This window comes from Oncorhynchus mykiss, chromosome 11, assembly GCF_057628025.1.
Source record: "Oncorhynchus mykiss isolate SJ-2025 chromosome 11, ASM5762802v1, whole genome shotgun sequence".
NCBI lineage: Eukaryota > Metazoa > Chordata > Actinopteri > Salmoniformes > Salmonidae > Oncorhynchus > Oncorhynchus mykiss.
In genome coordinates this window covers 52,230,342-52,242,609 of record NC_143032.1, presented here as the reverse complement: position 1 = coordinate 52,242,609, position 12,268 = coordinate 52,230,342, and the positions used below count along the sequence as shown (strand labels likewise).

Below are 12,268 nucleotides of genomic sequence, written 5' to 3'. Positions count from 1 at the left end.
ATTGCATTGTTGGTTAAGGGTTTGTAAGTAAGCATTTCACCGTAAGGTATACATCTTTGGTATTTGGCTCATGTGACAAATAACATTTGATTCGATTTGTCTGCACTACCACAAACTCCCTCTCTCTGGACCTTATATGGGCACGCAATCTTTTTGTACCCTATGTCCCCACACTCAGAACACTGCAAGCTAACTTTGCTATCAAACCCTGCGTACCACCCCTCCCCCTGCTTAACCTTGACGTGTACATTTAGCTGCTTTTCTGCGTTGTTAAGAAGCATTAACAGTTGCCTACAAAAGGAGACAAGATGTTTAACAGATTCCGCTTGGCACCCAGCCGAGCGAACCACTTGCAAACTTGCCAAAACAAACCAACGTCTTGTTATCTGTTCGACCATAACAAAATGGAGGCAGATTAGCCACCACTACTCTTGTCGACTGGGTTGAAAGAAGTGAAATCTGCAAAACAGTCACAAAAATCCCACTCGCAACTAGCCGGGCAACAACAACACAACCACCTTGTTCATTCAAATGAAATTAAATCAAATTGTATTTGTCACATGCGGCGAATACAGGCCAAATGCTTACTTACAAGGAAGCGCAACAGGCACGAGAGGCAGCCCCAAAAATGTTTTGGGGGGGGGGGGGCACACAGGGAGATTGGCGGAGTCAGGCGATAGACCTAAGCCAACTCCCTGTGCTTCCTGGAGGAAGCGTAGTACTGGTCAGGCAGAAGAAGAAGAAAATCGTTGCACCAATAAACAAGTGATGTGTTGACCCTTCACCATAGAAAAAAGGTCAAATGTAGAAGAAAGGGAAAGAAAGCAGAAGGTTGAAATCAAAGACAGACTGAAAGAAGACCATAATGCCACATTGATAGCACAGAGACACCTGAAGCCATTTGGTAGAACAGCAAGTGAGAAATGGATTTGTTTTCTGAAAAGTAATACATTCATGTCCCGATAGCAGTTAGAGCACAACCTAGTACACCACACAGCACTCATCAGTAGGCCTTCCATTACAGTTTTTCTCAATTGCTAAAACACTAAAACCCACTGGCTGAACAAAGTTCTCAGTTGCCTGGACTCATTTAGCTAATTATGCAGTCTGTTGTCAATACCTTGAACCATTTCACATGGTAAAACACAATTTGCAGATCTCACTTAGACTTTTCAGCAAAACTCTAAACACATTCTCATTCTCAAAACACATTCTGCACTCTAATGCACATGTCATCCATACTGGTAAACACAAGTGGCAACAATCAAATACAAATAGAGAACATATGTCATTGATTGAACACAACCACTCAAAATTGATTTAACCAGTTTCAAATGATGTGACACAACCAATATAAGCCAGTTCAGAGAGCAAACAGGTTGTTGAAGGTGGGAAGGAGAAAGTCTGAGAATGGATACTGTAGTACAGTGCATTGTAGGCTGTATACTGTACAATGGACAAATTGTATGGCCCTGAACATTGTGCTTCCCATTTATTAACAGTACTGACTGCTCAATAGATTTTGAGTGGTTGCAGGTTCATATCAACAAAGAACAAGAATTACAGCATCACAGAGACAAAGGACAAGTTTGTGTGATGCAGGATACAGTACTGTAAAAATAGGGGTACAAGGAGGAGGAAGAACAAAAAACAAAATTGCAAAGCAGAGTAGTAATTTCGGATCAATTTTGAGCTACTATGATAGAACATGTTTTCGTTCATCAAAAGACAATGATGGAAAAATATGAATATTTTTTTAGATAAAAAATGTACTTCTCTCTGAGAATTGTATGTTTTGAACAATGTGTTTTCTATTTTTCGGTGTATTGTTTACTGACTGCTTGAGAGTGTATATCATTTTGATCACTTTGTTTATGATTTGAGAGCAGTGTTTGATTTTGAACACAAGTAAAACTGTTTTGAGGCGAATGTTTCATTTTGCAAGAGGAGTCAGAGGTTATGTAAATAGTGCTTGAAGATGAGGTTTTGTGTTTAATGTTTTCAGGAAATGGAGCAAGGTTTCAGAAATTGTTTTAGCAATTGAGAAAAACTGTAAGCTCTTACACTCTGTGTGTGTGTGTGAGAGAGAGAGAGAGAGAATTACTATGGACTCTCGTAAGCAATCTCGTAAACATCCTCTACAGTATCATGAACAACAGATTTCAAAAATGTCCTCAGTAAAAACAATAACCCCAGAAAACATCAAATTATCTTCTTACCAAAATACCATATGACATACCACGTATACATCCTGTACACCCTTATTGACAAACAAACAGAACAAAAGTAAAGTATTTTCAATGCTTTGTCGATTTTCAAAAAAGCTTTTGACTCAATTTGGCATTAGGGTCTGCTATACAAATGGATGGAAAGTAGTGTTGGGGGGAAAACATATTACATTATAAAATCAATGTACACAAACAGCAAGTGTGCAGTTAAAATTGGCAATAAACACACAGATTTCCTTCCTCAGGGCCGTGGGATGAGACAGGGATGCAGTTTGAGCCCCACCCTCTTCAACATACTGTGTATATCAATTAATTGGCGAGGGCACTAGAACACCCGATCTCACCCTACTGGATTCGGAAATCAAATGTCTACTGTTTGCAGATGATCTGGTGCTTCTGTCCCCAACCAAAGATGGTCTACATTAGCACCCAGACCTTCTGCAAAGATTCTGTCAGACTTGGGCCCTGACAGTGAATCTCAGTAAGACAAAAATAATGGTATTCCAAAGCAGGTCCAGTAGTCAGGACAACAAAAACAAATTCTATCTAGACATGATTGCCCTAGAGGACAAAGAATTATACCTACCGAGTTGTAAGTATTAACACCACAGGTACAGTTGAAGTCGGAAGTTTACATACACTTAGGTTGGAGTCATTAAAACACATTTTTCAACCACTCCACTAATTTCTTGTTAACAAACTATAGTTTTGGCAAGTCGGTTAGGACATCTACTTTGTGCATGACACAAGTAAGTCTTCCAACAATTGTTTACAGACAGATAATTTCACTTGTCATTCACTGTATCACAATTCCAGTGGGTCAGAAGTTTACATGCACTAAGTTGACTGTGCCTTTAAACAGCTTGGAAAATTCCAGAAAATGATGTCATGGCTTTAGAAGCTTCTGATCGGCTAATTGACATCATTTGAGTCAATTGGAGGTGTACCTGTGGATGTATTTCAAGGCCAACCTTCAAACTCACTGCCTCTTTGCTTGACATCATGGGAAAATCAAAAGAAATCAGCCAAGACCAAGAAAAAAAGGAATAAGAAAGAAGCCACTACTCCAAAACCGCCATAAAAAAAGCCACACTACGGTTTGCAACTGCACATGGGGACAAAGATCCCACTTTTTGTAGAAATGTCCTCTGGTCTGATGCAACAAAAATAGAACTGTTTGGCCATAATGACCATTGTTATGTTTGGAGGAAAAAGGGGGATGCTTGCAAGCCGAAGAACACCATCCCAACCGTGAAGCACGGGGCTGGCAGCGTCATCTTGTTAGGGGAAGTGGGAGGGGTGCTTTGCTGCAGAAGGGACTGGTGCACTTCACAAAATAGATGGCAAAGTGGTGATCCTAACTGACCTAAGACAGGGAATTTTTACTAGGATTAAATGTCAGGAATTGTGAAAAACTGAGTTTAAATATATTTGGCTAAGGTGTATGTTAACTTCCGACTTCAACTGTGAACAATCTAAGAGACAAGGCAATTAAGGGTCTTCTACGCCATCAAAAGAAACATTCAACTCGACATCCCAATTAGGATCTGGCTAAAAATACTTCTATGGTTGTGGGGTCTGGGGTCCGCTCACCAACGAAGAATTCAAAAAACACCCATTGAGACACTTCATGCAGAATTCTGCAAATATATACTGTGTGTACAGTGCAAAACCCCAAACAATGCAGGCAGAGCCGAATTAGGACTATACCCTCTAGTAATCCAGATCCAGAAAAAGAGCCACCTAAACCACCTAAAAGGAAGGAATGCCCACACATTTCACCACAAGGCCCTCGCCTACAGAAAGAGAACCTAGAAAGAGTCCCCTCAGCCAGCCGGTTCACAATTAGATCCAACCAAATGATGAGATAGCAAAAAGATAACTATTTGTATCACTGGAAAGATTATACTAAAAAACAGAGCAAATTGGAATGCTATCTGGCCCTAAACAGAGAGTACACCGTGGCAAATCCTTGACTATGTACAGACTCTGTGAGCATAGCCTTGCTATTAAGACAGGCCCCCATAGAAAGACAGGCTATGTGCCCACTGCCCACAAAATGAGGTGGAAATTGAGCTGCACTTCCTAACCTCTTGCCAAATGTACATTAGAGATGCATATTTCCCACAGATCAAACAGACCCACAAATAATTTGAAAACAAATCAAACATTGATAAACTCCTGTATCTGTTAGGCAAAGTACTGCAGTGTGCAGTCACAGCCCGTTGCCATGAGAAAAGGGCAACCAGTGGAGAACAAACAACATTGTAAACACCACCAATATTTATCTGTTTATTTATCTTCCCCTACATCCCCTTCTATTCCTACGACAACTATTTGCGCATGTACATAGCTGATAATAGAACACTTGAAATGTCTATCTTTTTCAACCTTTTTGAGTGCAATATCTACTGTTAAATTCAAATGTTATTTTATTTATGCTGTTTTGTTTTTTCTCACTTTTGTTTATTTCACTTGCTTTGGCAATGTAAACACGTTTCCCATGCCAATAAAGCGCCTTTGTGGCGTGCTGAGGAGCGACTGACTCCCCCGCCTGAGGGGCTGCTGTGGAACTGCAGCAGGCAGGGCTGGGATTCCTGGCTAACACCACCCCCTCACAGCCCTCCCAAACACAAACAAACACACGCACACACAAACACACACAGCCACTGCAATGCAGGAAGGAGCTTCCCTCTGCCCTGCGTGGGAGAGACACCAATCACTGCCTGACTCTCACCAAGTGAGCTGTGAGGGCGGACTGTTCAGGGAGGGGATCCCTCATTTCTCTCCATCTGCCTCTCTCTCTCTGTCTTTCTCTCTGTCGGTTTATTTTTCTCTCTCTCGGTCTCTTTCTCTCTCTCCCTGTCTCTCTCTTTTGCTCTCTCTCTTTTTCTGTATCTCTCTCTCTCTCTCTCCTCCTCCTCTCTCCCTTCCTCTCTCTCTCCCTCCCTCCCATCCGTCACTCCCTCTCTCGTTAACAGGTCTTAAACAGCTAGTACCACACACACATGGAAGATGTGGGTGGAAGGAGGAAGATAAATAAAAGCCTCAGTCTCAACGACTCAATCCAGACTGTTGTGTTGTGTTTGTGACTTCACAGTGCAGTTAAAGGATTGGTTCGCTATTATAGAATGAAATCTCTATTGTTTATGTAATTGGCATGTTATAGAAGGGTCCAGACACTTTTTCAGGGATTTCACTTGGTTTTGGGAAACTTATCCCACCCGCAGTAGAGTTCCTCATTGCTCGTTCTGCGCTATGGGGGCACCGGAGAAACATGAACAAAGGCTCCAAAAACACCCAAATACGTCCTTTTAGAAACTTCAAAGCTCTCAGTATAGTGATGCAGGTCTTTAGATGTTGTACACATGAAATTGTATAGTTCTGAACTTTATCCGCAACGTTATATTTCATTTTGTGTGACTCGAGCGTTTTCCCCTATCAGCTGTGCTGTGCTGGTAAGTTTCTCAAAACCAAATGAAATCGCAAATGTAGGTTTAAAAAAATTGTGAACAACTTGTTTAACGAGTAAGACCTCCCCCTCTTTGTCTTGGTAATTCATTCCAACCTTTGCCCAATCAGCAGTAGGCCTATCTATTTCCAGGTTACTCATGGGAAAGAAGAATGGAAATGGGCCTCTTTAATTGGCTAGATAACAGATGGTGGTTTATGTGGTTACAAAAATCATCACATGCTCCTTTCAGCTTTTTTCCAGTGACTGTTTGATGATGTCATTGCATTAGGAACAAGCACTGATTAAAATGAATGACACTCATTTGATTTCCCAATTGTTTTTCTGCAGGGGAAACTGGGTTGCATGTTGCTCCAAGATAGTGTCAGAAATATGATTGCTTCATGGTGTAACTATAGAGATCTGATGTTTGCACACACCACTGACTGTATTGCCAATATATACTTAAACATTTTTTTAGCAAATTCATTATTTTTTAAAGCTTATTTTGTGTCTGAAGTTTTCCATTCTTAATGTAGAGGAAGCAAATACTCTCCAAAAAGCTTCACCCACAGCCAAGTCCACAGCTGGGAGGCAGACTGCTGTCAGCATTTGAGTGTTCCAGGCTCTGACATGTAGCTAAAACTGTGTGTGTGCTCCCATGATTGTCCGATAAGTATGTGTGTGTGTGTACCTGCAGGGAGTTTGCCAAGGAGCGTGAGCGTGTGGAGAAGAGGCAGGAGTTTCTGAAGCTTCGCAGGCAGCAGCAGATCGAGAGGGAGCTGACTGGATACCTGGAGTGGATATGCAAGGCAGGTCAGAATGCCCTCTACTCCCTCTCCCTTTTTCATTTTAAGACCTAATACCCCTTTACTTTAATTCTTAAAGTTTACTTCAATATTGCTCAAGTTTTTGCTAAAGTTTTAGTTATAGGCAAACATGATTTGATATTAAATGCAGTAATCTGCCACACATTCTCTTTTATATATATATTACATTGTGCTGACATAGCGTTAGTCTAAGGGCTTTATGATATGCAATATTAAGTATGCTGACGGTTTGGAGTGTGTGTGTGTGTGTGTGTGTGTGTGTGTGTGTGTGTGTGTGTGTGTGTGCTTGCGTGCGAACGCGCATTGGTGAAAAAAGTATACAATTAGTCATACTTAAGTAAACATAGGGATAACTTCATAGAAAGTTACTCAAGTAGACGTGAAAGTCACCCAGTAAAAAACTACTTGAGTAAAAGTCTAAAAGTATTTGGTTCTAAATATACGGTACTTAAGTATCATAAGTAAATGTAATTGCAAAAATAAACTTAAGTATCAAGAGTAAAAGTATAAATCATTTCAAATTCCTTATATTAAGCAAAGCAGATGGCACAAGTTTCTTGTTTTAAAAATGTACGGAGAGCCAATGGAACACTCCAACACTCAGACATTATTTACCAAAGATGCATTTGTGTTTATTGAGTCCAACAGATCAGAGGCAGTAGGGATGACCACGTATTCTCTTGAAGTGTGTAATTTGGACTATATCCCTGTCCTGCTAAGCATTCAAAATGTAATAAGTGATTTTGGGTGTCAGGGAAAATGTATTGAGTAAAAAGTACAATATTTTCTTAATGAATGTATTGAAGTAAAGGTTGTCAAAAATATAAAAAGTAAAGTACAGATAACCCCAAAAAACTACTTGTAGTACTTCAAAGTATTTTTACTTAAGGACTTTACACCACTGTGTGTGTGTGTGTGTGTATGTGTTCATTATATGGTGTGTGTGGCTGACACCTGTGTATTTGTTTCAGAGGAAGTGATGCTGGCGGAGGAGGACAAGCACGCTGAAGAGAAGTCCCCTCTGGATGGAGCGTGGTACAAAAGGAAACACAATAACCCAGGTCAGGAGTATAACCAGGGCCCTGAGTTGGTCAAGTCAGACCACCTGATCTGATCAGGGGAAACTCAGTGCCTTGGTAATGAGCTTTATCCGAGTGTCGTCTCCCTGTGTTTGCCCAGGACTGCTTACCCAGTCTCCTCTCTGGCTGTGGCTATAGATGTGTGAGGCTTTGGGCTGATGCCACCCACCCTCTCTGTGCTAAATATTGTGTGCTGTTGCTGTTATCAAGGCCTTGTTAGCACAACACAGAAATAATCAATGCCCAAGTGTGAACCCACAGTAATTATGGGTGTTGGGGCCACATGTAAATTGTATTACAATGGGAGAGAAGTGCACAGGGCCACAGTTCAGAGAGAGCCTGGCTGGGAGAGTGTGTTTGAGGGAACTGTGTTGCCAGTCGAGTTTGAATGGTCTGTTGAGCTAACAACACCTGAGAGGCCTCCCCTGAGATGCTTGTAGTAACAGTGTTTCACAAGCTATCATAGATGTGAAGGGCTCAAGTTGTGTGCTGCTTTTTCAAAAGGAAGTACGTTGCCTGATGGAAGTCCTGTAGTAATGCCCTGAGAGCTGATGTCATATCCATCAAACACACATACTGTGTATACATTATCTCCCTCGAACAAACTACACTAAGATACTTTTCACAAGGAAATCTGGTGTGGTACTAACCCTAAAGTATTGTTCTAATGTGTGTTCAGTGTTGAAAAGGACAAAGAAGAGCAAGAATGACCTGATCAATGCTGAGGAGGGCGAGGACCACTTCACTGACATCTCATCTGTTGGTAAGGCCAACGCCCGTGACTCGAACCTCTTGATCAACGTGTCAGCTTTCACACTGCTCACTGCTGTATTCTGTTCTACCCAATGATTTCTATACACTAGATGACTGATGCAGGGCACTGTTTTGAAGCCACCGTCCTGGCCATCTTGCCACCCCCACCATTGTAAAACTATTTTAGAAGCTCTAGAAATGCATGTATTAATGGAGAGCTTGGGACTATAAGGTTGTACCTGCCCAAAAGATGATTCTGAGATAATTAGCTTTAACGTTCTGAAACTTAATTGGTTTGAATGGTGTCATACATTTTTATCTTGTATTCTTTTGAACTTGGCAACATGAATTGGGGATATTTAGCGTACTACATACAGAGGACATGGAAAGAACAAGGCTCAGTCAATAACTACATTTGACTAAAATGCAGCTAGAACCTTATAGTCCCCAGCTCTCATAATGTCTACATTTGTTTTTCGACACATTCTTTCTATTAAAGACCCCTTAATAAATGATTTACGTTCATATACCTCTACTAGCTGTCTCATGTCACCAAATTCTGTCTCAAATGCAGCCTGGAACAATCTTTTTCTTAGACTGTGCTTCAATTGAATGATGTTGCATATCGAATCATTTTGTTTGTCTTTGGATTAGATTGTGGTGGTATTGGGCCTACTTCCTACAATGTGTATCAATTTGGGTTAAATACTAGCCTTCATAATGCAATAAGTAACTCAAATTTCTATACTTCCCAGTATGTGACATAAAGAATTCCTGCTTGTATCTATTCTGTTCTGACAACTGCCCTTTAAGAATGACTAATGACAGAAGCATTGCAATAGACTCTTATTTAAACAATTATAAAGTAATAATAAAATAATCTCCAACTGTTCCCTGCTTTTTTTCAGATAGCTAACTATGTGTTTGAACTCCTCAGTCCCCCTGAATAAGTGATTATTAATACTCCTCAATTAGATCTGCATCACTGTACAGTAATTAAAGGGGAGTGGGTGGTTTGGCTCAGTATTAGAATCCCATACAAAAAAAATATATGACAGGGAGAAGGAGAGGGAGATGGAGGGAGAAAGCGAAAAAGAGAGAGGGGAAAAAGGCACGCCTGACTTGGTGCTCAGTTTATGAGGCTCCACACCCGAGTTACATTTGGAGATGAAAATAGCCCAGGAAATGATGATTCTCCCTCTCCTCCTGGGCCACTAACGAGATGCTAATAGAACCATTTTTCACTTTTCTTTTTTTGGTCCAGCCTCAAATTTGTGTTTAATTTAAGTTACAGATGGTTTATTATGGTCCAGGGGCTGGGAGGTGGAGGCAGGGGAGAAGGGAGGAGGGCAGTGCACAGTTCTCTACTGTAGAGTTCTCTATGGATGAACTAGCCAGGACACTGAGAAGATACTGAACAATATGATGCAGAATTATTAAAGAGAAATGTAAAGGCAAATCTGCTTACGGTCATATTACAAATGCCCTCTACTTCACATACAAGTTGCTGTGTTTGGCCTGCTATGCTATTGTTTGATTGAGCCATAGTGCACATTTTTGGGGTTTATTAGCTGTGATTTTGAATCTTTCCTCTCATTGAGTCTAATGACGTTTCGAGGCGGTCCCCACCAAGTGAAAACGTTCAGGTCATGAAGTGACATCAAAGTGATTTCACTGAGTCATACGGAATTGATGACTGTGTGACTTTATCTCCAGTTTGTGTGCTGTTTCCACCACTGTTCCTCCAGGGTCTCCGTTCGCCCGGGCCAGCCTGAAGAGCAGCAAGAACGGCAGTGCCTCCTACTTCCGGAGGAAAGAGAAGCGGCTCCGCTTCACCATCAGACACCTGGTCAAGGCTCAGAGCTTCTACTGGACAGTGCTGTGTCTGGTGGGCCTCAACACACTGTGTGTGGCCATCGTCCATTACGACCAGCCTGAGTGGCTCACATATGCACTGTGTAAGTCCTGCCCAACACCCGACCTGCGTGGGAGGGAATACTGTACCATTTGTTTTCCTACCATCGCCAACAGGACGTATCGTTCTATTTATTTGCTGTTTGTACAATGAAACCATCTACAGTGTGTTAGTTGTATTGAAACAGGGCCTTCACGTCAGACATCAGGGCGGTCATATTTGATCTGTGTGTTATTCCATCTCCCTTGCAGATTTGGCAGAGTTTGTATTCCTGGGCTTGTTTCTGACTGAGATGTCCATGAAAATGTATGGACTAGGACCCATGAGCTACTTCCATTCGTCTTTCAACTGTTTTGACTTCGGAGTAAGTGAGACAGCGATCCAATCAAACCTGCACTTCTGAAATGCTTTATAGTAGAGAATGACATTGCATTGCATTACATTAGAGAGAACGCACATTTTTTGTAAATCAATGTACTCTCCTCCCAGGTGATTATAGGCAGTATTTTTGAGGTGATCTGGGCAGTTGTGAAACCTGGGGCCTCCTTCGGCATCAGCGTCCTGAGAGCTCTCCGTCTGCTCAGGATTTTCAAAGTCACTAAGTGAGCGATCCGTTACACCCTGATCCAAAACACGACATGATCACCTGTACATGACTCAATGGTATACCACTATCACCTCCTCATTCCTCCTCTTCATCCCCCTGCTGTAGGTACTGGAACTCTCTGAGGAACCTGGTGGTCTCTCTACTCAACTCCATGAAGTCCATCATCAGCCTGCTGTTCCTCCTCTTCCTCTTCATTGTGGTATTCGCCCTACTGGGCATGCAGCTCTTTGGGGGACTGTGAGTCCACCCTTATTGCCTCTCACAGTAACCGTTCCTGTCCAGTACACACACTGTACTGTATTATTCATGGGTCCAGATTACCCATGGTGATACTCAACATTAGCCAGGTCCATTGTTGTTAGCATTACCATTTAGCTTGTGATACAATATAGATGTGCGTTGTTTTTACTACAGTACGTTGTTGCTCTAGTAGTATGGAGAGGAGAGAGTAACAGTAATGAAAGGCAAGGTTTTCATCCCCCCACTCTTTGAATTATTGAGCCCACTCAGAAACAGAGTAGATGGTCTCGGTGTTGTTCAATGGAGCAGGTGGCCTCTGTGTTGTTCAACTGAGTAGGTCTCTGTGTTGTTCAACGGAGTAGATGGCATCTGTGTAGTTCAATGGAGTAGATGGTCTCTGTGTAGTTCAATGGACTAGATGGTCTCTGTGTTGCTCAACAGAGTAGAAGGTCTCTGTTTAGTTAATAATCCCGATAAATGCAGAAGCACTCCAGTCATGTGATCTAAATGCACAAGTGGCAGGCAGAGAGGACATTACGAACAATAGATGCATGAAGTTGATCCAAAGAGAAATGACACTTGGCAGGCCTTGAAATGCCCAGCCTGGGAGTATGAACTACAGTACAATCACTCCCTGACATAATGGAAGCAGGATCTCTGTGTTGTTCATGGTCTTTCAGTGCAGTGTTCAGTAAGGATGTGTGTTCAGGCCCTTCCAGTGCAGTGCTCAGTCAGAGATAGATTAAGGACTAGTGGTTGTCAAGCTGCTTCACCCAGCCAGATCCAGCCAAAGCCTCCCCACTTCAAGCGGACCAGGAAATGTATGCTAGCCAAATCCACTTGAGCTGAGGTGTCCCATCCAGGTGCATGGATCATTATTCAGTATGCACTCTTTGAATAGAATTCATATTCAACATCATGCCTGTCCTAGTCAAAATAAAATAAACACATTTAGTGGGATATATACAATATTAGATGAACACTATACAGTAAGTCACTTGTTTTATCTATTGTGTAATATTGTATTGATCTGTTGTATTTTATGATGATTCGTTTGTACAGACGCACATATTTTTACCTCACAGACCTGCATTGTCTTTTCTCTAGTTGGGGAACTAATGAGAGCTGTACTAATGAATATCCGTCTATGCACCAAAGGATTTCA

The 12,268-nt window shown here is 41.7% G+C and overlaps 1 protein-coding gene across 1 annotated transcript in view; it reads left to right on the top strand.

The window, feature by feature from the left end:
* LOC118936269 (voltage-dependent N-type calcium channel subunit alpha-1B) overlaps positions 1 to 12,268 on the top strand; it is a 146,754-nt gene that overhangs the window by 75,804 nt on the left and 58,682 nt on the right. The window contains exons 8-14 of the mRNA XM_090190400.1: positions 6,380 to 6,495; positions 7,481 to 7,570; positions 8,268 to 8,351; positions 10,090 to 10,299; positions 10,508 to 10,620; positions 10,746 to 10,858; positions 10,969 to 11,100. Coding sequence (XP_090046526.1) covers positions 6,380 to 6,495; positions 7,481 to 7,570; positions 8,268 to 8,351; positions 10,090 to 10,299; positions 10,508 to 10,620; positions 10,746 to 10,858; positions 10,969 to 11,100 — 858 coding nt within the window. The remainder of the gene's footprint in view (positions 1 to 6,379; positions 6,496 to 7,480; positions 7,571 to 8,267; positions 8,352 to 10,089; positions 10,300 to 10,507; positions 10,621 to 10,745; positions 10,859 to 10,968; positions 11,101 to 12,268) is intronic.